Genomic DNA, 27,788 nt, shown 5'->3' on the forward strand with positions numbered 1-27,788 from the left:
GGGAGGAAGGGGACTGGGTGTGGGAGCTCTGACAGGGGAGGGTGCGGGTATTTTCATTTCTCTGAAAAAATTCCTTCTGGGGCAAGTGTCTGAAGCTGCGATTTCTGAGATTGAGGTACGGGGTGAGGCTTGTTCCATATCCAGGCAGAGGAGAAAGCCAGAGAGTTCTTTCCTGAGGGCCTCCCCCTTCCCAGGGCCGCAAGGGGGCGGGTGGGTGAGGGGCTCGGCCCTGGCTGTGGGTCTCTGAGCAGCTGGGAGTGAGGGGCCAGGCTGTGCCTGCATCTGGCCCTGCCAGGTATGGACGCTTGGATGGGGGTCATCATGGATAGAGCCAAACGAAAACAAAAAAAGTCTAAAGAGCCAATGATGAGAGGATACTGGGGGTGGGGTGCGCGCAAGTCACACTAGGGGACAGAGGAGAAGAAGAAGAAGAAGGAAACCTTTAAGTAATAAGTAACTAGCATCCAGAATCGAGCTCTGCTTCCAAAGCACCACCGATAGCAGGATGGCGGCTCCAAATGGGCGGGCGGGCTGGGACGCGGCAGGCGGTGGTTTTGAAGGGGCCAGAAGGTGTTCCAAACAACAGCCACGGAACCCTTGACGCTGCAAGGCGGGGGCTGGAGGAGAGTTTAGCCTCTGGGGGCTCTAGAAAGGCAGCATCCGTGGCACTGTGGTGACTTCCAAGCTGAGTTGGGTTAAGTCCTCACCCCCGACCGGCATGTACAGCGGGGGACCCAGCCCCGATCAGAATCGCCAAGGCACAGTCAGGGACTGTCCTCTAAACTGTCCTTGAAGATTGGTCACCAGAGGGGCACTGCCAGCCTTGCGGTGCCCGATCTGGAGGGAGGGCACAGCGTGAGAGAAGGGCAAACAGGCCTCGGGATGAATATCTGGGGCCACAGCTGGGATCCAGGGCCAAAGGGGCTCTGCTGATCTGCTGGGGTAGCTGTTTCTTCTCGAGTTCTGGAGAAGCAGCGGAGGAGCATGTCTGAGCAGCACCTGGTGGCACAGGGTAAGCCCTCTCCTCCACTGCCCCTCAGAAAGAAACAGAATGTTGCTTCCCCACTGGACTTGAAATTTTTCAGGCAAGGGGTCCCGCCACTGGCAGGTGTGTATAAAGAGGCCTCAGAATGAAATGGGGACCAGCCTGAGGCCCTGGGGAGGATGAGTAGCTGAGAGCTGATTTCCAAGGGTCCTTTGGTGCCAGGGAGGCAGGACAGGGCAGCTTCGTCCCTCAGGCTAGACTACCATGGGCCCAACGGGAGGCCGGCAAGACCCTGCAACCTCTGTTAGAGCCCTGAACACCAGCCCTGTTTCCTGCCCACAGCCTCCTGGTCTCTGCTCTGGCCACTGGCCACCCCTACTTTTTATCCTGGGCTTTTGCTCCTTTCCATTTGGCTATGGTTGGAGGAAGCAGAGGTAGTTTTAGGGGAAAGGAAGTAAATAAGCATCAATTTAAAAAATTCAGGGCCCCAACTATGCAAAATTAAGTGTAAAACTAACAGCTCCCCCCGTTGTCAGCTTTAATGGTCAGAAGCACGGATGTTAAACAAAGGGGCAGCTGCCACGTGGGACAGGATCTCACGTCTCATGGGGCTGCGTGCTTGATGGGGGAGAGGGTCTAATGTCTACAAATAGTGTTATCTCACAGGGCTGTGTGGAGATGAAATAAAATAGTAGCTGTAGAAGACATTTGTTGGCCCTACAGGGCTGCACACATGTAAGGGATTTGGCAAGTGCAATGTCTTTATTCCGTTGGACATAGAAAGGCTGGGATACTCCTGGGGAGCTCTGTGCCTCTATGAGGAGCAGATTTGTCCTTGTTGATGGGTGTTTCCTGAGCCCGGGAAGAGGGCACAGAGGCTGTGCCTTGCCCCACTGGCTACATATTCCAAGAGTGTCTGATACCTGCCCTCTGTATTCTCCCAGCCCCTCTGCCAAGCATTGCAAAATTCATCCAGGCAGAGCTCCACTTGAACCAGCATTCCCATGACTGATCCCCCAGTCTGTTCTGACTGATTTCAAGGTAACTGTAAGGCTACAGGGACATGGGAGGCAAGCTGTGAACCAAGGCTTCAGAGCACTTCAGGCAATAGCTGAAGCCCCATGGAAAAAGGTTGTAGCTGGAGCAGGGGGTGGGAGGGAGATATTCTGTCCTACAGTCCAGTTCTGCTCCCAGAGCCTCACAGGTTGAGCTGTGCCCCCATCTCTGGGGAGTCCACGAGGGGCCAGACATACTCCTCTCGCCAAAGGTAGGGTTGGATGATGCTTGAGAAGACTGGGGTTCAGTCTGGGGTCAGGGACAGGGTCACTCTATGACCAGGATTAAGGGTCAACCTGGGATTAGGCTCAGGGGTCTGTTTTAGGTCAGGGTTAGGGGTCAGACTGAGGTCTGGATCAGGGCTTGGTCTGGGACCAAAGTCGGAAGTCCAAGTGAAGCGGATGAAGGAATGTCCTCGGATGGAATCTGACTGGTGAAGTTGGTTGCTGACCCTTCTCTGTCCTGGCCCCACCCTTAACAAGGCTGCTCCAGAGCCCTAGGATTCCTACCGTCCTCAGCACCTCCGGCAATGTAGAGAATTACAATACCATGGCTTCTTTTCTTTCTTTTTTTCTTAAGTACTCTTTGGGGTTTGAGAAGAGAGATGGTTCCAATCAGGAAATCCAGCGACTACTGCTGTGAAGCCATGCTGTCCCTATGGACATTCCCCAGGACTCCACTTGGTGGCTGGGCCATAAGAACTCAGAATGACTCCCCCAGGGCCCCTCCCAACTCCCACCTGAACAGGAAGAGAGGATGAAAGTGCCCAAAAGCCAACAGTGAAGTAGGAGCAGGGGAGGGGAAGACAATGGTTCGTGGAGACTTCTGGGGCTGTGATCCCTGCAGAGCAGACACCTCCTGTGGTCTCTTGAGGTTGGAGGCAGGTGTTGTGTGAATTTGTTGACAATGATTCTCTAAGTGTACGTGCCTGCGTCTTCCTGTGTGTGTGTGTGTGTGTGTGTGTGTGCGCGCGTGTGTGCTTGTGCGTGCCCATGCTCTCTATTTGCCTGTGCATCTGTTTGCATCTCTATAAGGCTGTGTGTCCATCCATTCAGAGGTTGATGTCTCCACACATGGGTTCCCCAGGGTCACCTTGCCTATTCTGCCATCCCGGAGGAGTGCTGTGTCTGGGGGTCAGGCTATATTCTTAGGGCTCTTCAAAACAGCAGAGCCTCAACAATCTCCCCCAGCCCCACTCCTGCCCACTTTCACCCACCCCCCCCCAGCAAAGGGAACGGTGTGGTTTTGGTCTCGTGGCTCCTGGGTACCCAATCCAGAGTTGATTGTCCTGTGAAACCTCCCTGTTGTGAGGATGTGCCCCAGCTCTCTATTTCTGGGGTCACGGTGGTCCTGACAGGGACTTTGTGAGGGTCTGGGCCCCAAGCCGCCTGAGGTGGAAGTCTGAGGGCACTGAAGCAGGAGTGGAGCCACTTAGGAGCCTGCAAGCCGGCCCTTTAGGGCTGATCTTCCCTGTGAATGGAGACAGAGGGAAGGGGGGGGGAGCAGGAATTGCCTCCCCCGGATCTGTAGTGCTACGACTGTCCACCAGGTGGGGTTCCAGGGCAGAGAGTGAGCCGAGATGACCCAGCGCTAGAAGCAAGAGAGCTTTTAAATCTCCGCCCGCCACATCAACCTCGGAAGGGCTCACACGGGGAGGGACAGCACAGATGCTCGCCCCTTAGACACATACACGTTCTCTTCTGGTGAACTCTAAAATAGAACTCGTATTGGATGCAGGGGAGGTGTTAAAAGGGGAATCTAATTTCGTTTACACACACGCCATCCTAACTGAAGGTTGGGTCTTCTGTTCTGGGAGTGCAAGAGTGAACGACGGAGAAAAGGGGGCTGGGGGAAAACAGGACGCGCGGGAGAGGGCGAGCCAGGCACCAGCTAGACCGTGTCGGGGTTGGCACGCATAGCTCCATGTATCACAGACACGCAGGAGGAGAGCCCAGATGACAGACGGATGCACGACGCACAGACACACATACAGCACCAGAGAGAACACACAAACCCGCAGACACGCCACACAGCTCCACAGACGTCGGGCCGACCCGGGGACACACTCGCGCGCGCACACAGTTGCGGCCCCGGGCCACACGCACACCTCGCACAGGCACGCGCGCTGGGCCCTCAGCGGCCGGCTGGGAGAAGGTGGCCGCGCTCACCTGGCGTGTTTATTTGCTAATTTATCAATGAACGTTTGTACCCGACACCTCCCGCCTCCGGGTGCAGGGGCCGCAGCATTTGTCCTCTTCTCGGGACATTCACCGGACCAGCATCGGGGTTCCTCCGACGCAGCGGGGGGGGGGGGGCGGAGGGGACTACAAATTAGGGGGTCTCGAGGTGTCCGAAAGGAAGGCTGCGGCGTCAGCTGCCCGGGACGCGCACGGGGAGAGGGGAACTTCGGGGTCCTGTAGGGTAAGAGACGTATGGGGGGGGAGGGAAGGGACCTTGGCCTCCGAGGTTTGAGGATGTCCAGATCCGGGATGGAGGACCCCCCGGCTAGGAGAGAGTGGGAGTGGCAAATGAGAGGATTGAGGGGTTCCGGGAGATAGGAGCCAGCGGGGTCCCGCGGGATAGGAGCTGGAGACCCTAAGCACAGGTTTAGGGGCCTTTGGCGCCTCTCAGTCGAGGGGCAGTCCGCCTGAGACCTCAGCTGCTGGGGCGACAGCCCACGCGGGACTGCCTGGGATGCGGGAAGGGGGCCGGGGCCCGACAGGGAGGAAAAGAGGGAGGGAAGTAGCCTAGCAGCCAAGCGGGCACCGTGCGAGCGCACACCGTGTGTGTGTGTGTGTGTGTGTGTGTGTGTGTGTGTGTGTGTGTGTCTCATCTCGTCCGTCTGTAGGTGCCGGGCTCAGCGAGACGCCGGCGAGAAGGAAGAGGAGGCGAGAGGTGAACTGAGTTTGATCCTGCGGCGGCTACAAGTGGGTCCGGGGCGGGCGGCGGGCTGCGGGCTGCGGGCGGCCTGGGCGGGGCTGGAGGCCGGCGGGCGCTCACACGCTCCGGCCGCCGGCCTCTCACCACGCCTCCGGCTTCGAGAGCGCGGCGGGGGTGGGGGTGGGGGTGGGGGTGGGAGTGGGGGGTGCTGGCGGAGCGCCCACGGCGCAGCCTCCCGGCTCTATATAAACACGCGCATCGCCTGGCTCTCAGAGGCACAAATTCACATTGAGAGAAGCTTTTAAAACCATCAGCCCTGAAATCCTGCCTCCTGCTTTTTCCCTTCTTTCATTCCTTTTGCCTTCCTTTCTCCCCCCACCCCCCCCCCTTTCTTCTCCCAGCAGCAACTCCTGAGCCGAGAGACTGCGTCCCGGGACGGACTGCCTTTTCTTAATTGATACAATAGCCCAGCTCGGGTTTTCACCTCCTCCCCCAACCCCACCCCGCCTCACCCCTCCCGCCAGCCGCCGCCGCCGCCGCCCCAGCGCCCGCCCGGGGCTCTGTCGCCGGCTGCGTCCCGTCCGGGCCGCGGTCCGCCGGCTCCGCACCCGCGCCCGCCGCGCCGCCTCGCCCGCCGCGCCCGCCTCGGGGGTGCAGCGGCGGCTCTGGGGCTCCGGCGCGCCTCCCAGGGCAGCCCAGGGGCGCTGGGCTCGGCCTCTCCACTCGCCTCAGCCGGGGAGCCTTCCCTCTCGCACCCAAAGTTTCTGGGTTCGTTGGAATTCAGGATTTTTTCCTTTTTTTTTTTAACCTAGGAATTTGAGGGGAAAACTTTTGACAAATCGATCGCACTTTCTCTCCGCTAGTTCTCTGTCCCCACCTCTTCCCCCCCCCCCCGCCAGCAGGGGAAGGGGCTTACGAGAGAGGCTCCCGCTGGACAAAGTTTTCCAAAGTTTTCCGAGTGTGATGGTTGCGGGGAGAGCTAATCCACCAGCTTGATTCACGGCTTCGTCTCATCACCCCTCCAGCAGCCCCTAAGTCCGCTATAAGGGAACAAACAAACAAACAAACAAACAAAGTTACACTCCGAGTCGCCTCGTGTCTCCTCTCTCTCTTCTTTTAGGCGATTTCCCCCCACTGTCTCCGCTCCCTTCGCAGCCTCCACTTCCCTTCCCTTCCCTTGGCTCCTTGCTCCTTTTCTGTTTCGGCCGGAGGTGTCAGGACCCCCGGCGGCAGCCTCCCCTCCCCCGCCGCTCCCGTCCCTTCTCGTCTGGCCCTCCCCTCCCCCGCCGCGGCCAGCACAGCCAATCCCCCGAGCGGCCGCCAACATGCTCTTTGAAGGCTTGGAGCTGGTGTCGGCGCTGGCCACCCTCGCCGCGTGCCTGGTGTCGGTGACGCTGCTGCTGGCCGTGTCGCAGCAGCTGTGGCAGCTGCGCTGGGCTGCCACCCGCGACAAAAGCTGCAAGCTGCCCATCCCTAAGGGCTCCATGGGCTTCCCGCTCATCGGAGAGACCGGCCACTGGCTGCTACAGGTAAGGGCGCTCTAGCTCCGTTGCTCTCCAGGGTCCGCTAGCGGCGAGCACCAGGCGGATGGAGCCGCGGGCCGGCCAGGGGGCGCCGGGAGCCTGAAGGCACGGGTCCCCGCCCCGCCCCTTCCCTCCTCTCTGCCTGAGCCGCCCGGGCTTCCCCTGCCCGCCTGCGGAGTGGTTCCGAGCCCGCTGGCGCCGGGTGCGCAGGTTCAAGGGGCTGGTAAGAGAAGTTCCCGAATCCGAGAGGGCTCCCAAGACCGACTTTTTCCAGTCGCGAGCGACTCAACAGGGGTGCGTCGAGCGTCCTGGGGGCTCCCCGCGCAGCGCGAGCCGGAGGGGGCATCCAGTCGTGAGCCGCTTTCGCCTCCCCTTCGCGCTCCAGGCCCCAGTCACCGTCGACTTCCCGGGCTTTGGCGGTGTCACTGGGACCCGAAAACTGAGTCAGGGAAAGAAAGAGTGGGCCAGTGGCAGCCAGGATTGCCCCTTTAAGACCCGGGCTGTGTTCCCGCCGCGTCACCGGCCACGCCAGGTACTATAGCCCCGTTCTATGGTCTGAGAAAGTGTGTGTGTTTTGTGGTGGGGGAGGAAGGAGGTAACCCAAGGAAAATGAGAAGCCTGAGACCCGAGGTTTCTCGGCTTTCGGAGAAAAGGGTCTATTTACTTACTGGGTGGGGACAGTTTAGCAGGGGAGAGTAACTTGGGAGAGGTGTGTGTGAGACCCATAGAGTGCGTTTGTGTTTGTTGTGAGACGCCACACAACCCGCACTGCTGGTGATAATGGGGGTGGGCGCGTCGGGGACCAGACCCAGGTAGGTAATGGGGAGATTAACCTGGAATTAACATCCTCAAGTGCTAGATAATCGCTTTTGCAATTCGATACACAGCAGGTTTTTCTTTGGGGGGGGTCCTCTGGGTTAACCGCGGAAGGTGTGTTGTGTGGGCGTGTGCACGCGTGTTTGTCCGGCAGATGCTGTTAGGGGTTAGCAGAAGGTAGGCTGTACTGAAACAGACAGTCTCGGCCCGGGAAAGCGGAGGCGGGAGGTGAACGCAGAGACCTGTGAGTTTAGAAGTGCGAAAGCTTGGCTTGAAATTAACAGACGCGTGTAATCCGCGTGCACACACACATACACCCTGCGCAGCCCCGCCCCGCGCCAATTGACAGCAGAGCTGGGGCGGGAGGGGCACGCGAGGTTCCTCTGCCCTGCGGTTTTCCCAAGTCCCGGTATCAGCCCATCTCTTTGGGGGCCTGTTCGTGCAACAAGGTGGGGTTCACTTCAACCAATGGGACCTCCCCCCGCCCCGCTGCCGTAAAGAAATCCCCAGAGCCTCTCCCGTGCCAACACACTTAAAGGGTTAACTGCAGTGGTGGTCTAGGCTTTTGGCCGAGAATTTAGGAAATAAAATATATTCACAGGGGCGTCGGCCCCTGCCGTATTAGAGCCAATTTGCAGAATTCGCGGTCTGTCACCGCCCCCCCTTCCTCACCGCCCCCACCCCACCCCCGCCACCAACGTCCCCTGACCTTTTCTCCGAATCCCACAAGGGCTTCTGGGGCTCCGCGTCCGACCCGCACGTAAGATGGGGAGGGGGAAGCAGGCCTACGCCACCCAATCTTTTCGCCCCCGGGGCCCTTGACTCTGAGGTGAGAAGGAAATGGGAGATGAGTGTAGAGAAGCACTGAAGGGGTTAATGGGAGCCCTCTGAATCCCAGCTTTATTTTTTCGGAGTCATTTATCAGATTTTACGGGGGGACCTCCAAGGGCTCTCCGTTTCCACCGTGCGCCATCTAAACAGAGCCCAGGGCTAAAAATACAACATTTTTGTATAAATTGGACTCGCGGCTCGAGCGGCCGCCCCTATGAAAGTCCTCTTTGTGAAAACCGTGGAAACGGCGGACAAATAACTCTTTATTAATGCCACAAAAAACGCACTTTAATTATAGTTAGGCAGATCAGAGGCGGGGGAGGGGGTGCCGCGGGAGAAAGGCGGCGGCGACCTCGGAAAATTCACAACCCAACTTTTGTGTCGAAAGAAAAGAAAAACAGAGGAAACGCAGGAGAGGAGAGTCAGACGTAGTGAGAGAGACCGGTACAGCAGACCGAGGGAGGGAACCCCGCTCTCTGCCCCCTTTTGTCGCACCTCCACCCTCGCCTTGATTTCTCTTAAAGGGGTAGACGCCGTCTAGAACCGCGGCAGGGTGGCGGGAGTTCTCCCCGACCCGCCAACCTGGGAGTGGGGCGGTGTCCCCCGCGGCCCAGTCCCCCTCCTGGAGGCGCGGGCGCTCCGAGCTCGCTCCCTGTCGCGCGCCCGGGCCGGAGGCACACGTGGAAAAGTGATTAGGGCTCCGGGTTCTGCAGAGTCACTTTTCGGCAGGGCTGGGGTGTGTACACATCTAACTGGCGAATGCTTTTCCGTGGAAGAAGGGAAAGTGAGGAGGGGGACCAACCCGGGAAAAGAGGAAGCGGAGTGTCCCTTCGGGGAGTGCATGACCCCACAGGTCTGGAGCCGGCATCCGCACGTCTGCAGGCGGGCAGGCGGGACGGCCTGACAGGTGGCGCCCCTCCCCTTCTCACCGGCTGTTGCCCTGGCCGGAGAAGGGTTAATGCAGGGTGGGGTGGCGAGCTACTTCGTCAAAGGTGAGCGGGACGCCCCTGCTCCCGCCCTTCGGAGGTCCCCTCTGTTTCCGGTACCCGCGTGGGGCCGACACAGCCAGCTCCTCCGAGCGCCGGGCCCGGGCCGGGGCCTGGCTCCGCTCTGCTCGCGCTGCCGCCACCGGGGATCCGGTTACCTGAGACGGCGGCCCCGCCCAGCCCTACCCCGCCCATCGGGAAGCGCCTTCCTCTGCTCTCGCGTCCCAGACTCCAGGGCGACGACGAAAGTCCTCCTCAGTTATTTCCAGGGCATATTGCATTAGGAAAATCGCGGCTGCCGGCCCATGACTCGACCCTGCGGAGCCCTCAGAGGGCCGCCGTGTCCCTTCGTGGCCCACACCAGCGAACGGAGGAAACCCCAACCCCCATCTGTAGTGATTGCCTCCGGGCACCGACCGCTCGCCGCTATAAATAATCTTTGGCCTGCGGCCACCCCGCAGGGTCTCGCCAGCCCGTGGCCGGGAGCCTGGAAATATTTATTCCGAGAGTCTCCCGAGCGCGAGGCGGGGGAAGTGGGAGGCGGAGGTTCTAGCTTCTGGTCCTGCAGTCCAGGATATGTTTTCCCTCCCGCAAGTCATTACTAAAAAACAACCTCCCGGGGGGTTGCCCTGGGCCTCTCGCCCCCTTGCTTTATTGATTATCCTCTAGGCCCCAGTTCTCATGCATGCTGTGAAAAATAAAACCTACGTGCGTGCATGCGTGTGTGTGGGGGGGGGTAGGGGACTGGTGCCCCGGGTGGGATCCTCCGCCCCTCCCCCGCGGGCCCTCGAGGCTGGGCCTCCCAGGTGTCCCATCTGGAGATGTGGGCCCTGAGAAAGTTTTTGCGTGGCACCCGCAGGGTTCTGGCTTCCAGTCGTCGCGGAGGGAGAAGTATGGCAACGTGTTCAAGACGCACTTGCTCGGGCGGCCGCTGATCCGCGTGACGGGCGCGGAGAATGTACGCAAGATCCTCATGGGCGAGCACCACCTCGTGAGCACCGAGTGGCCACGTAGCACACGCATGCTGCTGGGCCCGAACACGGTGGCCAACTCCATCGGCGATATCCACCGCAACAAGCGCAAGGTAAGAACTCTAGGCCAAGAGCCCCGCAACCGTGCTCTGATCTTCTTCTCTCGTGCACCTCCCTCGGGGTAAGGAGTTCTCGGAGACTCGGGGACGTTCCTACCAGAATCCGCGCCCCCATTTGCACACCATGTGGGAGGATCCCGAAGCTCCCTGCCTAGACGGCTGCGATCCCAGATCCAGGGCCTGTACAGGCCTCTTCCGGGTCTGCCCTCTTGGTAAGACACCAAGCCGTGCGCACTGCCAGGCCCAACGGGTGGCTAATTGGGGGTTGGTTTGGACAACTTGAACATGCGGCGGCAGGGGCGTCCAACGCCTGTCATCGTCGTGTTCCACAAACCTGGAAAAAAGAGAGGGCGGACGGTGGCCAGCGCTCCTCCTTTTCGTCCCCTGGAATTCCGAGGACTGTTAACGGATCGTTCTAAAATCACGCCTAGCTTCCCGGCCACAGGTTGCTTAAGGGCGACGCGGGCAGGCGCGGGGGCTAGGGGCACCTTGTGGGCAGAGGTTGCTGGGCCTTGCCTGGGAGGGGTGAGGTGAAATTTGGGCCACTGCGCGCACCGGTCTGGACAGAGGGGGAAGGGCGAGGGGGTGGGAGAACTTCGGCGAGCCGACGCGCGGCGGGGGATCAAAGCGCACCTACCCCCTCCCATAAAGAGGAAGAGAAAGTGGGTGTTTATCCTGTGGATTTCCCGAGCGCCTGGAAGAGGCGCGGAGGAGGCGAGCCAGCGCGCGAGGGGCAAGCCTCCCCGCCCCCTCCCAGGGCAGCGCCGCCGCTGCGGCTCAGAGCGCGGGCGGCACGTGCTGTTTGAACTGCAGTAACCCGAAAGCTGAGCCGCCGGCGGGCGGGGCGCCGGCCCGCCGGCTTAAAGCGGCCGCGACTGGGGTGCGGGGGTGGGGAGGGGCAGCGCTGCACGACCTCCCCTCCCTTCACTTTTTCCATTGGGTCAGAAGACTCACCCAGTTTGAAACCTAAAGGAAAGGGAGAGGCAGCCTCTGATCTCCGGGAAAAGTGGCAGAGCCTGGGAGACAGGAGAGGGCCATGGTGGGGCAGACCCCTCCTCCGGACGTCTGTGTGTGAACAGAGGAGTTCATCCTGTAGAATCTGTCGTCTTTCGAACTGCCTGCGAAGAGTAGTTCTCCGGAACAGATAAAAGGAGGAAAAATCAGAGGGGACTGGTCAGCACGTACACCACCCCGCCCCCCCCCGCCCCCCCCCCACTAAAGCACGGATTTCAGGGGCTGGGAAAGTGGTCTTCCCATCTGCTTCACTAGAGCAGGAAGCAGCTAACAGAGCCTGGGGTCAGATGGGAGGGTTCTTGGGAGTGGCTGGGAGGGGGCCCGTAGGCTCAAGAATGGGGGCTCTTCAAATATGCCGAACACTCCTTTTTTTCTTAGTCTTTGTGACTCCACCAAAAGCGTATTTCAAAGAGTTAGGAGAGAGCGTGAGCCGCAGAAACCCAGCTCCAAAGAATGTGGCTGCTTTCTCATTTTATCTTTATAAAGACTTTGACAAGAACGCAATTACTGTCCCTTTCTCACAGAAGAGGAGCCCGAGGCTTGGAGAGATTGAGGGACTTGAACCAGGTCGGGAAAGGAAGAAAAGGCAGGGCAGGGCCTGCAACACAGGCATCCATGGGAAGAGTTGTTTCTAAGCCACCAAGTAGAGCCCTCCTCAGCCCTGCCCACCTGGGGCTGCCAGAAGCTGAGGGTCAGGGTGGAGGTGGGGAGGAGTGCTGGGGGGAAGAAGGCTTGGTCAGGACCTGAGTGTGAGACCCTGGGGGTGCAGAGGGCTTTGGGGAGAGGCTGTTGCCCTGCAGTTCCCTGCACCCTCTGCCTGACTTGGCTTTGGGCCTCCAGGTGGGGAGGGCCCTCCTGGAAAGCTCCAAGGTTTTGGCTTACATCATCCATTTGGGAGGAAGGAGGGGGGCACAGATGAATGCTGCTGGAGGAATACGCAGGGGAGGAAGCTGGAGTGAGGGACAGGGTGAGGGCGTGGGACCTGGGTGGGGCCAGAAAGGAGGACCACAGATGAAGCATAGATAGTCTCTCTCTTTCAGGCACCCTTGCCCTCTAGCACCTTGCGGATAAGGGAGCAGCCAGAAACCAGCTCATCCTGATAGAGGCTTGGGAACCCGAAGCAGGGTTTCTGTGTGCTAGTTGTGTGCTTGCTATGTGGCATGTGTGTGGGTCCTATGTTAAATGGGCAGATGAAAACATCCTTCCCCCGCCAAATCTCTAATCGATGTTCCATAAACTTAAGTTTACTGAGTAGCAGGCCTTAGATTAGATACAAGCATAGAAGCTGGAAACTTGGTCCTTGCCCTTAAGAAGTAGAATCTAGCTGGAGAGATGAGAAGAGAGTACTCAGAGGCACACAGGTTGGTCCTGGAGAGAATGGCCAGTCTGCTGGACCCAATGCCCAGTGGACCCAACTTGGCCAGGGTGGGGACTGCCCTGTACCACTCACACTGCCTTAGCCAGCCCACGCTGCAAGCAGGGACCTGGCTGGAGAGCGGGCTGCTGGGCCAGGCCCGGCCTGGTTACGATGTACTCGCAGGAAGTGGGGGCCAGGTGTGCTGAGGCCCTGCTGGCGGGGAGCCAGGACCGTCACTATTTCCGCTGGGGCTGCTACCCCACCCCTTCTCTGGAGGTCTGACCAGGTGTGCTGGGAAAGGGGTTCCTCACAGCCATCACTGCACTCCAGGTGTTTGTCCAGTCTGCCCTGGTGGTCTAGGGCCAAGAGGGAGGGGTAGGGTTGCCAGGGAGAATGTCCAGAATACCTTGTCCAATCTAACAGAATCCTCTCTGGAAGCCAGGCCTGTGTCCCTATAGCTGCGACCTCAGATTCTGTCCCTCGTCCTTTGTTACCCCTTCCCTACCTGGGGCCAGGAGGTCTCTGGTTCATGGGGGAGGGACTGCATCTCTCTTTGTATGCAAAGAAGCTGGGAATTGCCCTGGAAGGGTGGATGGAGTCTGATAGGAAAGATGGGGCGGGAGGGTTACCAGAGAAGGGGGGTGGTTGTCATGGGTAGTTCTGGAAGCATCCAGTGCCCAACCCCACACACCAGGATCAGACATTTCCTCTTTTCCTCTGGAGATAGGGCTGGGCCTCTTTGCACCAAAGGGCCAGCATCTTCAGGGCATTTCAGGCAGTGGCCTTGAGATTCTGTCAGAGAACTTGGAGTGCATCCCAAGGATGAACTTAGCTTTGGAACTCTGGACTGGAGAGACCCTAGGAGTGGTCTTCTTGCCCCTCCTACCCTGACCCCTGGCTTCAGGGACTTCTGTGCCCGTGGCTGAGGTGGGGGAACAGCTCCAGACGTTTTGGGGATAGGAATTAAGAAGCCTGGCCTGCCCACCCACCGATCCTCACTGACTTGGCCTTTGGGCCCCGTCCTGGCTCGGGGAGGAGCTCAGGCTCAGGGTTACCGCACTCGCCTCAGAAATCCTCTGTAGGCTTGGGTTTATGTCGGGATGGAGAGGCCAGGAGGTGCCTTAGCAGGAGGGCAGAGCCAAGAGGGTCCATGGTCGTGGGGTCCTGGGGGAGGCTGGCTCAGACTGGCTCCAGGTGGCCTTTGAACCACTGCACAGCCTCTGGCTTCAAAGTCATGTCTGCCAGGCTCAGCTCAGGGCAGAAGTTTCCACCTGTGTGGGATGGGAAGGCGGTGGCATGGCCAGGCAGCCCTGCTACTGGGAGCTCTGTCCCCACCCCCTGGCAGAGGCACGGAGCCTTTGTGCTGCCAGCGGAGGTCCTTCACCAAAAATTACTGTAGCATCAGGGGCTGCTGAGGGGGCAGGTGGCAGGAGCGGATGTCTCTGAAGGTCAGCGGGGGAGGGTGCCCACGGCCAGCCACCAGGGCGCCTGGGAGTGGGCTCCTCCCTCTGCGTGCCCTTGTGTCAGGCAGGGGTGAGTGGTGTGGGCCCTCCCTTTCACCCCCCTCCGCGTCCTTTTCCCAGGGCAGGGTGGGGTCCAAGGCTGTGATGCTGTGATGCTCGCTCTCCCAGCCTTGGGAGACAGTTGTGGCCTTGGCTGGAAGTGGGGAGGCTTGGCTGGGGTCTGCTCTGGCCCTGATCCCTCTAAGCCAGTTGTATCTGTTCCAGGTTCCTGGGGCTGAAGGGCAGGGTGGGTGTGCCTCCAGGGGCTGACAGAGTAGCCGAAACAGCTGGCCTTACCCTCAGAATAAATTTGGGCCCTAGAGGAGCGTCCCCTTCTAGCTCTTAGATACATCAAGAGCCCCCAGGACTGGTAGAGGGTGGCTCAGCGGGGTTTGGATTGGTGGGAGGCAGGGTGTTCAGGGACCCTGGTGAGTGTGGCCAGTTGTGCCCCAGACTGTGACCTTGGGAAAGCCCTTCCTTCTTTGGGCCTCAGCTTTCTCAGGGGGTTTTTCTATGGTTGGAGGAGGGATGGGAGGGTCTGGACAGAACTCAGAGCCCGGCAGGTATGTGCCAAGTGCTGCTCTCTCCCCTCATCCACAATGTGCTTTTGTTGTGTGTAGAAGAGTTGGGGGGACAGTCAGAGCTGGACTTGAGTTGGGGACAGATACTCTGCCCACAGATGCTAGGGACCCAGAAGGGGCATACCCAGGCTGGGGGATCTGGCCAGCCTCTCCCAATCAGAGGGGCTGAGTGGGGACTGGCTCGGGAGGCAGCCAGGGTGGAGTGGAGGTCCAGTGGAAATGCCAGGCAGCTGAGGGATGACGTCCTTTCTTGTCCTCCCCCTACTTGAGCATAAAGTGCGCACCTTGGCCTCACCCCTGCGCTGTTCGGACAGCTGCCTCGGCGGCTGCCCGCCCTCTGTTATTCTTTCCACTCCTCAGGCCGCGGCCCTGGTGGCTTGGCGGGGTGGCCTGCCTAGGCCCCCACCCTCCCGGGCAGCTGCCTCCATTCCTCCCAGTCTGAGTCACTGGACCGGGGAGTGGGTCCCCTCTCTGGCTCTTCCTGCTTCTGAGGCTGCCCATCCTTCTCTCCATCCATCCACAGCTGCCAGTTGAGAAGGGGAGGTTATCGGGCTGAGCGGGTCAGCATGCAGGGTCATGGGGGTCCAGTGAGCGACTCCCCTCCCAGGGGCGCTGGCTAAGAGGCAGGAGTGGGGAGGGAGGCCTGGGGATGTGGGGGAGACATTTGTAGGAACAATTACACAGAGTTTGAGCCTTGACAAGCCCCCTGGTGGTTCCCCCGACCCTGGTTATGGATTCAGCTTTTATTGCAGGGAGAGGGAGAACCCAGGATGTGGGCTCTTGAGCCAACTGCATTGTTGGGAAAACCCATAGAGGTTGGGGGAGGGTTTCCAAGCACATCCTTCAAGGCCAGAGCCCGTCCTGCTCGGGGTATGTGCCTGGAGTTCCCAGGTCTCTCGTGCACTTCCGCCCTGCTCTCCCCAGTGCCAACCCTGATGGGATGTCCATACCTGCTTCTCCCTGTGCAGGGCTCTGCCCGAGCCAGGCTGGTTCCCGGTGACCTTTGTCCAGCATTCTTGGCTCACTTGTGGGAATTCCAAGGGAAGCCCCAGAGGGAAACAAAGCAGCCCTGGCTCCTGCTGCAACTGCGGTCAGGCCGTGGGCTCTGGGGCCTCTGGGAACCCTTCCCCTCTTCACGATGAGCTGCTCCGCCGGTGCCTTCCCCTGTGCCCAAGTCCTGACCCTGATCGCCCCCACGTGCCCAGGCCTTCCTGTGCCCTGGGCAGCACCTCCGCCTCCTCCTGGCCTTTGTGGTGGGCGGTGGTTTCTGGACTGCCCTGGATTTGGGAAGTGCCCACGTTGTTAACCCTGGGCACGGTCCCAGGGATGAGGCCCTGGAGTTTCCCGGCGCCTGGGAGGCTCTGATGCCTGTGGAACAGCTGGGCGGGAGGCAGGGGCATGGACTTGGTGACCACCGAGCAAAGCCCCTTGAGCCTGGAGTGCCCGCAATCTGCCTTTGCTCGGCTTCTCATCTGGGTAGTTTCTCCACCTCTGGGGGCCTCTGAGGAGAATCATGGGACAGCCAGGAGGAAAGGAACCCCAGAGCATCCAGTTAGACTCCTTTCTGGGTCAAGGTAAGAGCCCTGGTCGTGGCTGAAATTCTTTCAGAAGCCCCACCCCGGGGGGCCTGCAGGTGCAGGCTTTCCTGCAGTCATTTCAGCTCCTGACCTTGCTCAGGGCCCCTTCCCACCTAGAGGTCAGGTGTGGACCCCCTGCCCTTGGAATCGCTCTGCCCAGTCCCAGGTCCCCTTGGGTCCTTCCTGCTCTCCGTGGCCCCCAAGGCTGGAGAAGGAGCGATTCAGCCGGCCATCGCTAGAGGGCGCAGGGAATGTAACCTTTGGGACAGACGGGGCAAGGCTTGTCCCTGGGTCCTGTCTGGCCACTCCTCGGGGTGCAGTGGGGTCCCTCAGAGCTCCCCCTTTGGTAACCTTGGGATGGCCCTTCCTGAGCCACCGTAGCGCATACGAGGTGTGTGAGTGGGGGCCTGGCAGGCACTTACACCAGGTGACTGTTGCCGTGCCAGATTCTGGGCTTCTTTGAGGGCATAGCGTCTACTTAGGGACACACGGATACTGGTGTTCGTGTGATCTGTGCGTTGAAAGGGACCACAGAGATCACCTGGTTCAACCTTACCAATTTACAGATGAGGAAACCATGAGGCCGCAAGGTGACTTGGCCATGATCCCACAGTAAGTTGGTGGATGATCCGGGAATAAAACTCAGGTTTCTGGGTGCCCAGCCTACCTTTTCCCACCACCCACTGCATCTTAGGAGCCTAGCTGGCTTTGACTTCGGCTGGTCCTGGTCGGCATGGGCCTCTGCTTGATTCCCCCTCCACATGCCCACCTTTGGGTCCAGGTGTCCTGTGTGCTGGGGGCCCTGACCAGCCCCTGCTACGTTCCCTCCAGGGCAATGCCCTTGACTCTGCCCTAGGTTGGCTGGCTTTGGCCAGACATGGCCCCCCTGCCCCTGCCTGCCCTACCTCCAGCCTCCCCACCGACACCTGGCAGCCACAGAGTTATCATCCTGCATCCCTCATGAGCCTGCTTGGCTCCCACGGACCACTTACTGCTCCTTCTGTGGGCTCTTTGCTGTTTCATAAGGGCCCCTAGCAGGCCAGTGATGGGCTCTGGGGCAGGGCCCCACTCCTACCCATAAAACTCCTAGACCAAGAGTGGAACCTGGCATCCTAAGGACACTAGGGTCCAGGGGGGCAGGGCTGAGGCAGAGAGAACCCTGGCGGGAGGTGGCCCTGGAAATTCCCGGGGCCCTCACAGCTGAGCAAGGTGTGAGTGACCTGGCCAGGCCTGGGCTGCCCCTGGCCACCTCCCCTCATCCTTCTACATTTCAGCTGTCCCTTAGCAGCAGGAGCAGCCCCAGACAGTGCTGGCTTTTCTGCCCCTCACCGGCCTCCTTCCCTCCCTCCCTCTGCCCACCGGGAATTTCGGAATGAAAGTGCTATTGTGAACGCCTGGCTGGGCCACTGAAGGGCCAGCACTGTTATTTCTGCAAACCAGCCCTCCCATTAGCCATGCAGGGCTGAGGCCAGGAAAATGTTACCTTTTCCTCCTTGAGCTGACTGCAGGGGAAATTCTCACATTTACAGTTTGTGCGGTGGTTGTGTTTGGGGGCAGGAGGGGAGGGTGGGCGCGTGTGTGTGGTTTGCGTGGGGTTGATGGGGGTGCGGCTAGAGGAGTACTTGTCTCCTTCCTCTGCGCTGCCCGCCCCCCCCACCCTTGACTTCCCCGGTGAACTTTCCCTTGGCCCCGGTGGGGGCACCCCCTTCTGCTCTGGACTCTGGGGGTCGGGGCTAAGCATTGTTGGTTGCCCGTGTGACCCACCGGCCAACAGTAAATAAACTAACATCTTACCCTCTGCCGTACACCCCGGGCAGCAGCGTGAAACTATGCGCAGGGGCATCTGGGTGAGGAGGGGGCAGGGAGGCTGAGGAACTTGCTCAGGAATCAGGAGGATAGCAAGCGAGGGAGGTGGAAACAGGGACTCACTGGCTACTTAAAATGGACCGGGAAGATGTGGGAAATTAAAAGGCCTTCTGTTTGGCTTTCTGATCTTTTGAGGTGGGAAGTCTTGCCCCCATCCCCGTGCCTCCAGACCCGGCCACACTGAAGACATTTGGATGGCACAGTTAACAAACCCCCTACGATCTCTACCCAGTAGGTATTTCCCAGGGAGTGAGAGCAGTCTTGGGTCTCAGGAAGTCCTGCTTGCAGTCTAGCCTTGGACTCTCTTGCTCTCCCATCAGTGGAGTAAAAGAGCCACTTACTGCTTTCCACCTCTTCCTTGTTCAGTCCATTCACCTGTGTTCTGTTCCTCCTGGGCACGTCTGCCCCGTGGCCTGGGCATTCGGGAATGGCCCCTGCAGTGGAGGGGCAGCCTCCCCTCCAGCCCTGCCCAGCGCCCTCTTGTGTTGCGCCCCACTCTGGTATGGCCACATCGCCTGCAGACCTGTTGGCAGCTGGACTGCCCAGTCCCCGGGCTTTGCCATTATTTGGAGCACATGATTTTCTGGGGTTTCAGGAAGGAATGCCAGCTCAGGTCACCCTGTGAGTGATGTTGAATGTCCCGACTTTATGAACTATGTTTTAATCCCGTCCTTCCCCTGCCTCCCCTCCACGACGTGGGCAGTAGGAGGGGGGTTCAGAGTAGAGGAGCCAGCAGAGGGACTGTGTCTGGAGACGGCAAGGCTTGAGCTTGGTCAGGGTAAGGACCTGGAGTTTTCCCTGATCACGGTCGTGGGAAGAGTGCTTCAGCTGGGCCGAGCGGGCAGGCCAGAGTCCATCTGACCCTCTGCCTTCCAGGTCTTCTCCAAGATCTTCAGCCACGAGGCCCTGGAGAGCTACCTGCCCAAGATCCAGCTGGTGATCCAGGACACACTACGTGCCTGGAGCAGCCACCCCGAGGCCATCAACGTGTACCAGGAGGCACAGAAGCTCACCTTCCGCATGGCCATCCGAGTGCTGCTGGGCTTCAGCATCCCCGAGGAGGACCTCGGGCACCTCTTTGAGGTCTACCAGCAGTTTGTGGAGAACGTCTTCTCCCTGCCTGTCGACTTGCCCTTTAGTGGCTACCGGCGGGTGAGCACCCAGGGCCTGGGAGGAGAGGAGATGGGCATCCGTGAGCCCACCCTGAGGGAGGGGCGGCTGACTGCTAAGATGGTCACTGGTCACACAGACAGAGGGGAGGTTTCAGCGGGAGCCTTCCCCCAGGGTCACTGCTGCTTAGATGGGAACTCTCAGAAAAGTCCCCACCCTGCCCTGCCCGGCCTTGGGAGGAGGCCCTCAGTGACCCTGCCCTTCCCCTTGGGTAACCAGATGGCCTCCTCCCCGCCTCAGGGCATTCAGGCACGACAGACCCTACAGAAGGGCCTGGAAAAGGCGATCCGGGAGAAGCTGCAGTGCACGCAGGGCAAGGACTACTCAGATGCACTGGACATCCTCATCGAGAGCAGCAAGGAGCACGGGGAGGAGATGACCATGCAGGAACTGAAGGTGGGGCACCCCTCCCCAGCCACCTCAGGCAGCACAAACGCCTGCGCTCTGTGCTGGGGCTGCTCAGGGTGGGAGCACACACACGGACGGGGCCGCCCCTGCCCTCCCCATGGCTTGCTCTGCACTCAGTCCTGGTGGTGAGTGGTCCTCACAGCAGCTGGGCCCCACTGTCTCCATCCCACCCACAGTCCCATCTACCATGTTGGAAAAGATACCGAAAACTGGTTCTTAGTAACCCTGAACAGACACGGCGTCCGCAGCGTCGCTGACCCCCTCACTCTCCCCAGCCAGCCCCCCACCCCAGTATTCACTATTTCAGTGCATTTCTTGGTCACAGTAGCCCTAGGAGGTCACCTAGGGGAATGCAGGCCCAGAAGGAGAAGCCACTTGCAGGAGGGCAGCCTCAGCCCTTGGGGAAGAGCCGCCTTTTCAAGTGGGTGGCACTTGACACTCTCCCAGCCTGCCTGGCACTGGCGATGCCCAGTTGGGCTGCTGGCCCCAAGACTGTCCACACTGGGCTCCAAGAAGGGCTTCCTGCCTGCCCTTTCTTAGGGTGGATGTTCCACCTGAGGAGGGAGCATTAGTTCATCCTCGTCTAGACTCTGCCACTCTCGTGCTTGCCAGGTGCCTGTGGACACTTCACTGCCGACTGCTCTGTCCCTACTGTCTCTGCTTCCCTGTATTCTAGCTCCAGTTTTTTTTTTTCCTCATGAGCCAGGAAGGAGCCCCAAAGACTTTCCCATTTCATAAGAAGTTTTGTGACTTGTAGGTGGTGCCATGGCAAGTAAAGGACCTGTTCTTTCACTCCCCTCTCTGGGCTCAGCATCCACATTTGTAAAATGCAGGGCTTGGAACAAGATAACTTGGTGGGGCCTTTCTGTGGGGCCACTGCTCCCCAGAGGACCCTGGAGGGGCTCTACGTCTTCTGGGGACCACCTTCCCTCAGCCTTCTCACTGCAGTTCCATCCCAGGTCCTCGTGGGTATGACCCCAGACTGCTTTCCCAACCCCTCAGCTCCCTTGACCACCTACCAGATGTCCTCCTGCGGAGGGAGGAAGGAGCTGGGGCTGCCAGTCTGGAGGCCCAGGTTGAGACCCTGCACCTCACCCCCACTCGCCCGCACAGTGCCTGCTCCTTGGGATTTGCTCTCTTTCTGCTGTGAGCTCACTGCACTCATTAGGGCGGCTGAGGCCGGCCCTGGAATTCGGCAGTGAGTGAGAAGCAGCCCTTCCCCAAGGGACTTTTGGGCTCGTGCTTCGGCCCAGCCAGGGGACTGGACCCGTGACCTCTGTCCATCGTGGCCCAAATGGCTCAGCAACGTGAGGCTCAGAGGAAGCAGCAGGGCCCAGCTAGATAACCCTGGGGCCTGGGGGACACCGGCAGAGAGGGGTTGCACCGGCAGAGAGGGGTGGCCTGGGGCCACCAGGCCGAACCCAGGTTGCAAGCGGTGCTTCTTTGCTGCTGCAGGACGGGACGCTGGAGCTCATCTTCGCCGCCTACGCCACCACCGCCAGCGCCAGCACCTCGCTCATCATGCAGCTGCTGAAGCATCCGGCCGTGCTGGAGAAGCTGCGGGAGGAGCTGCGGGCCCAGGGCATCCTGCACAGTGGCGGCTGCCCCTGCGAGGGCACACTGCGCCTCAGCACGCTCAGTGGGCTGCACTACCTGGACTGCGTCATCAAGGAGGTCATGCGCCTGTTCACGCCCGTCTCCGGTGGCTACCGCACTGTACTGCAGACCTTCGAGCTCGACGTGAGGCTGGGCCCATGGGCTGTGGCGTGGGGGGGGGTTGGCCGATGGGAAAGACCAGCTCCCTGTGGGGCACCTCAGCCTCATGGGGAGACGGTGCTTGCTTTCAGGGAGCTTTCAGGCTGACGGGAGGGACCCAGCAGGGACCCTGCCCCAGATGCTGGGTCAGATGCAGCCCAGCTGGGCACGCTGTGAAGCTGCATGGGGACATCTATAAGTAGATGGACTGACATGCCAAAAGGGGAGGCTGGCCAGGCCCCCGGGGACCACAGTGGGGTGCCTCCAGGAACATCTGGGTGGGGGCTGGCAGGCAGAAGGTCCTGGGTCCTCTCAGACCTCCTCTGGTTCTCACCACTGCATCCCACCCCTGCCCCCGCCTTGCCTCTAGGGTTTTCAGATCCCCAAAGGCTGGAGTGTCATGTACAGCATCCGGGACACACATGACACGGCACCCGTGTTCAAGGACGTGAACGTCTTCGACCCTGATCGCTTCGGTCAGGCGCGGAGCGAGGACAAGGATGGCCGCTTCCATTACCTCCCTTTCGGTGGTGGTGTCCGGACCTGCCTGGGCAAGCACCTGGCCAAGCTGTTCCTGAAGGTGCTGGCGGTGGAGCTGGCCAGCACCAGCCGCTTCGAGCTGGCCACCCGGACCTTCCCCCGCATCACCTTGGTCCCCGTCCTGCACCCTGTGGATGGCCTCAGTGTCAAGTTCTTTGGCCTGGACTCCAACCAGAACAAGATCCTGCCAGAGACGGAGGCCATGCTGAGCGCCACGGTCTAGGGCGCCAGGCCTCGGGGCGGGAGGCGATGGAAGGGTAGAAACCTGTGTGTGGGAGGGGGCTGGAGCCCGGGGAAGAGGAAGGGCCCCCCAGGCCTTGCCCGCCCCTCTTCCCCTCCCTGGCAAACCTGCCCCAAGTCAAAAGGGCTCTCCGGGGTCGGGCGTTCCCCCTGGCCCCTGCTTCTCTCTAGTCTCTCCAGTCCCCAGCAGCTTAGCTCCCCCGGGAAAGGGCCTGGCCCCCCGCCCCGCATGCCCATCACAGTGTTAGATGTCGGCTGTGCTGCAGCCTTTGCTTGTGATGTTCTGAACTGGTGTCTCCCCTCCCTTTTCTTTCGGACTCTTTTCATGTGAGGTCAGGTGGTTGATGTGGGGGGAGGGAGGAAAAGAGGTGCCCCCTTTGGCCCTCTCTTCAGCACCCCTTCCCCTCCTGCCTCGGCTCAGATGGGACGAGTGCCCCTCCCGGTGTGGCCACCAGTGCCCGCGGGGAACAGCATCCTGGGTAATAGAACACCAGTCACCCTTGGCAGGGTGGGGCCAGGCTGTAACCAGCCTGGAGGCCCACCCCTTGCCGTTTTGGACATTTGACATTACCTATTGCTGCTACTTTTTCTCTCTTCTGACCTTAGGGCAAAGGAGCCCCAGGCCCTGTCCTCCCAGCATCCTCCCTGGTGGCCCTGGGCACGTGCACTGACACCCGCACCTTTCTGCCAGGCGGCCTGGAGCCCACCCTGCTCCCTGTTACACATACACCCAAGGCCCTCGGCTCATGGATGGCCTTCCCCCCACCCCCATATTTATTCACTAATATAACCGAATCTTGGTGTTACTGGGACTGGAACAAGTATCTCCTCCATCCCCTGGCCTCCATCCCAGCTGTCCCCGGCAGGACTTCTGCAAGTGACCCAGCCACCCCCCCCCGCCCCCCGCCGGCCTAGGGTCGAGCAGCTCCCCCAGGTGCCAGACCTTCTGTGGGTTCAACCTCAGAGCCTCACTCCCGAGGTGAAATCCAGCACATCTGCCTTTGTCCCCTGGTGGGGATGGGGAAACGGCCCACCGCCTCCCTCCTTGCTCTGTCAGAAACCTTGATCACCGGGGGTTTGGAGGCTGCTGCCGTGTCCCACTTGGTCACTCTTCACCCCAGTGCCCCCCACTCTGGCTAGTGAGTATAGGGAAGGATACGGGTTCTTTCTTCTGACGGGGAGCCAGGGCCTCCGTCGTCCCTGCCTCAACCCTCACCCTTTGCCCTTTGCCCTTGGAAAGGTGTCCTTGAAGTCCCTTCCCCCCTCTATGCCACTGTCTGCTTGGCCCAGCTCAGGGGTGCGGGGACCAGGTGAAAGCAAGGGGAGGTGAGTGCAGAAGGCAGCCCTTCCTCAGAGCTGACTCAGGCCCTCTGCTTGGTCTTGAGGCAGCTGAGGAGGGCGCTGCAGCGAGAGCTAAGGAGGAGGGTACGTGTGATTTGTCAGAAGTGATTTGGTTGAAAACCGGCTGGTCAGGGGATGAAAGAAGAGCAGCTCCTGCCACTGGCACTTTGAGTGTTAGCAATTAGGGATGCCTCCCGGGGATGGTTTGGGGCCTTTGGTGAGTCTCTAAGTGATTTTGTCTGTTTTCAAGTTTTTCTTTGCTTTTCGTGTTTCTCTGTTGGCTTTTGATGTTATAAAAGCGGTCAATCCGCTTTAGGAGAAAATCAAAAACACACAGAAGAAGAATGCGGGACGTGGATTCCCCGGTTGCCTCTCCGTAGCAGTGGCCCGTGTGAGCAGCTCAGTGGCACCCCCAGTGGTGTTCAGTGGGCAGGCGGCAGCCCCCGGCTCCCGCCCCCATGCACACCTGCCTTGTGGTGGGCTTTACAGGAATGGCTCGTGCCTGCGGACTGTTCTGTCACCCCCATTCTCAAGTCTTTCATTTGGTTCCTACCTTTTCACTGTTAAAAGGCAAGTGCGGCACAGACGTTATTGGCAAAAATTGACATTAATAAAATGAGTAATATCTCTCAATCTCCCCCACCCCACCGCCCCATTCTGAAAAACAGGCAAAAATGTGTAAAGACTCATCAAAGCTTGAAGACAGCTGCATGGTGCACCAGAATCTGTTACCTACAAAAAAGCCCGGTGTCTGGAAGGTTCATGCTCCTCTCAGCTGACCCAGCTTGCCCTGAACCAAATGTCTTTGCCTAAATATCGAGGACTGCAGTAAGTGCAGCTTCAGACAGGAAGCCTGCCAGGCCTGGCCCCGGCGAGGGGCAGGGAGCTGGAAGGCTGCGGGAGACCTCAGTGGCCTTTGGTTTGGGTGACCAGCCTGGGAGGGGCAGAGAAGGCAAGGCCGAGGGGATCCCTGTGAGGGAGGGAGGAAGGATCATTTGCCCCGCTGGGTCTCAAAGGCAATAAGAAGGGAACTGAAGAAAGCTCTTGACTGGCTGACAGGAGGGTTCCAATGTTGAGACTCACCCGTGTCTCCTCTTTACATCCATCCGTGTCTGTGTGCTAGTGTGTAGGTTTTATAGAGGTAGCATCAGATGGGTGATGTGTTCTTACTTAACCATTCCTACTATTGTAACTTGACATGAAAAAGACAAAACCCCACAAAACTCTTCCCGCCATGGGCTTGCAGATTGAAGCACTTTCAATGTTGGGCGCTGGCATTTGTGTTCTGGTCACCATCCTGACCCTGCCCAGATCGCTATAATATAATTTTATACACAAAACTTGTTTTTTCATAAATGTTATAATTTTGTGTCTGTCTTTATAAACTATTATAAGTACTATTTTTGTTATAATTCAAAATAGATATTTAGTATAAAGTTTCTGCTGTTAAATATTTGTTATTTAGTAAAATATGAAGTTTTTCCTCTATTGTAAACATGGTTCAAAATGTTAATATGTTTTTATCACAGTTGTTTTAATATTGAAAAAGCACTTGTGTGTTCTGTTTTGATATGAAACTGGTACCGTGTGAGTGTTTTCGCTGTCGTGGTTTTAATCTGTATATAATATTCCATGTTGCATATTAAAAAAAGTTGTGCATTTTGTGATTTTGGAAATACTCAATGTGGCTCTTTTATAGGCTTCTATAATAAACCTTGAGGACTCACCCTCGTTTGGCTGTCTGGTCTCTGCCTTCCCAGCTCCCTGAAAGGATCCTCCCGTCCACCCACCTTCCCTTCAACAACACCCAGTCCCACTTGTCAGGCAGGAAGTTCTTCCCCGCAGTGTTTGCCCTGAGGGGCCAGCCCCCATTCCCTGCATGAAAGCACACAGAGGTCCCGTGACTGTATCCTGTGAGCGGTAGGTTCCCTGGGGAGGGGAGGATGTACCTGGAGGGCCACTGTCCCCAGAGACCTGTTGCAGCATGGGGCAGCTGGGGGCCGCGTCCCTGGCCATGTGGCCGGGCCTGGCTGGGCCAGGTGTCTCGGTCCTGGACGTGGCAACCAGAGCACTGCAGAGTCCATCTTGTTCACACGAGTGAGGACACGGATGTCCACAGCCACGTGGCACACATGAGCCACGAGAGCAGAATCCAGTTCTCCCGACTCTAAGCCTCATGCGCCGTGAGGCACTTCTCAGAGCCTGTTTCATGGGTGCTGCAGGAGCAAATGGATTCTGGGATCGAATCAGTCTGGGGAAGAGCTTAAACAGCGCTGGGCAGATTCCTTCACTGCGGGACTGCTCAGGACCTTGAGCCTGGGGTTGGGCATGCTGAGGGACTGAACAGTGTAGAGCTCAGAGGTTGCAGGGCTCCCCGAGCCCACTTGACGACGGAAACCATGTCCTCTTTGCCCATTCTCACACTCCGTGAAAAGCTGCTCTGCCGCCTGACTGTCCCGGAAGCCCATAGGTGACCCAGCGAAGGGCGTCATCCACTGCCAGACAAGGAACGTCCAGGGTGGTCCCCAGAACCTAGGGTGGGGAAGGAGGGCAGTGAGTGGCAGAGCCGTGGCTCCTGGAGCTGCACCAGGAACTGGGGGGTCCGGCCCTGGCAAGGGGAAGGCCTCACAATGCCCAGGCCAGTCCCAGCCCCTGTCTTACCAGGTCCCCTCCCCAAGTCCCCACTGAGCCAGCCTGAAAAAGCCCATTTTGTGGCTCCAGTGTTTCTTTTTGATACACTGTCAGACCCAGCCTCGACCCAGATACATCCCAGGACACAGGGCCTTTCTCAAAGAGCCTGGCACCCAGAGGGGCATCACCATCATCTCCTGAACAGTGCCACCGGGTGGTCTGCTCAACCTGTCCTTTTCCCTGTGCCATCTTTCTGCCTCACCTGACCCTTCCCAGCGCAGGTCTCCGCTCCCCGAGCCTTAATCTCCACCCTGGGGAGGGGAGAGCAAGATGATCTCCTGTTTTGCATCAGATGAAACAGAGTCTCAGCATAGCAGGGACCTTCTCACAGTCACACAGAAGCAGAGGCTGGTCCTGGTCCAGAACGGGGGCCACCTGCCCTGCACAGCACATGCCCCACCAAGGGGGATCCCTCCAATGGAGGTCTGCAGGGTCAACGAGAAGCAGCAACGGACACCCCCAGCTTCCACTGGGAAATGTGCCAGTGGAAGGTAGTAGTTTGTCAGAGTGTAAATTCCATCTCTCCCAGTGGAATGTCCTGTGTGGCAGCAGAGGTGAAGGGAGCGTGGCCCTTGGGCTGCCCTTGGTCTGACCGCCCTGCCACGGGGTGGGAGGGCCCAGCCGGGCGGGTGGCTGGCTTGTCATCACCCAGTCTGTCCTTGCCTCTCCCCCGTAGGCCCAGTGGGTCGGTGACGTCCCCCACACGGCTGCCTGCCCTCGGGATCTCCTGGCCTGGAAGGAGAACACAGGCCGCTGTGGACAGACCGACACGGCCACTGTTTGTCCAGGGCCTGGGGCGCCAGTTTGGAGGGAACTCACAGACCGCACATTCTGCCGCCTCCCAACACTTTTCCAAAACAGCCTGGTCTTGGTTGGGCCTGGCTGCCTGGGGTGGTCGGGGGCTGGGAGCCAGGAACAAGGCAGGGGAAAGCAGGGCCTCAGGGCCAGAAGAGTGAGGTGACCAGGTGAGAGCAGAGACAGCACTCTGCCAGAGTCAGCCTTGTCAGCTCTGATGGGCCTTGGTGGGGAAAGAGAGAGAGGGAGGAGGACTGCGTGTATCTGGGTTGGGGGCTAAAGGAAAAACAAACCTGACTTGCCGAGTCCTCAGGCTGAGCCAGCCAGGCTTGTTCCTCACAGAGGCTCTAGAGCACTGATCATGGTGTGGAGGCGGTGATGGCGAAGCAGCAGCAGGCTGGGACTCGGCTTCAGTTCTTCATCTCCCGCCCCACTTCCCTTTCACCAGATTGGTCTGCCCCAAGGTTTGGCCTCCACTGGCCTCACCCACCCCCAGGGACTGTGGCCTCCCAGGACACACTTATTCCAGGCCCGGCAACCTTGACCTTCCTGTAAGGAGAATGCCTCCCCTCAACCCCCCAAGCCCTGGTGTCTAGGACTTAGGTTCCCTCCAATTGATACCCCATTCTGTACAGCAGACGAGTGACAGGTGAGCCCACAAAGACTTCCGTGGGAGTGTGGCACTGTGACACCACCCTTGGAAGCAGCTGGGCCTGCCCTGGGGGCTGTCGCAGGCACAGTAGGGGTTCCTTGGCTGGCGGTAGCCATGTGGCCAGATTGCTGG

At 59.4% G+C, this 27,788-nt stretch overlaps 1 protein-coding gene across 5 annotated transcripts; it reads left to right on the forward strand.

Annotated features, from left to right (window-relative positions):
- The first annotated feature begins 6,145 nt into the window (after positions 1 to 6,145).
- CYP26B1 (cytochrome P450 family 26 subfamily B member 1) lies at positions 6,146 to 25,272 on the forward strand. 5 transcript variants are annotated; one of them, XM_089922314.1, is made up of 6 exons: positions 6,146 to 6,450; positions 9,937 to 10,161; positions 18,941 to 19,216; positions 19,454 to 19,630; positions 21,098 to 21,382; positions 21,768 to 25,272. In XM_089922314.1, the coding sequence occupies exons 1-6, from the start codon at positions 6,247 to 6,249 to the stop codon at positions 22,158 to 22,160; spliced, it is 1,560 nt and encodes a 519-aa protein (XP_089778440.1). In that variant the 5' UTR covers positions 6,146 to 6,246; the 3' UTR covers positions 22,161 to 25,272. The 5 variants fall into 5 exon arrangements, with proteins under 5 accessions (XP_089778440.1, XP_022416980.1, XP_089778443.1 ...); XM_022561272.3 differs by having other exon boundaries at positions 6,147 to 6,450; positions 19,475 to 19,630; XM_089922317.1 differs by lacking the exon at positions 6,146 to 6,450 and adding an exon at positions 6,469 to 6,667.
- The last annotated feature ends 2,516 nt before the right edge of the window (positions 25,273 to 27,788 follow it).

The sequence above is a fragment of the Delphinapterus leucas genome, chromosome 13 (genome assembly GCF_059928025.1).
Source record: "Delphinapterus leucas isolate spDelLeu-1000000601 "Yukka" chromosome 13, BTC_Dleu_Yukka2, whole genome shotgun sequence".
NCBI lineage: Eukaryota > Metazoa > Chordata > Mammalia > Artiodactyla > Monodontidae > Delphinapterus > Delphinapterus leucas.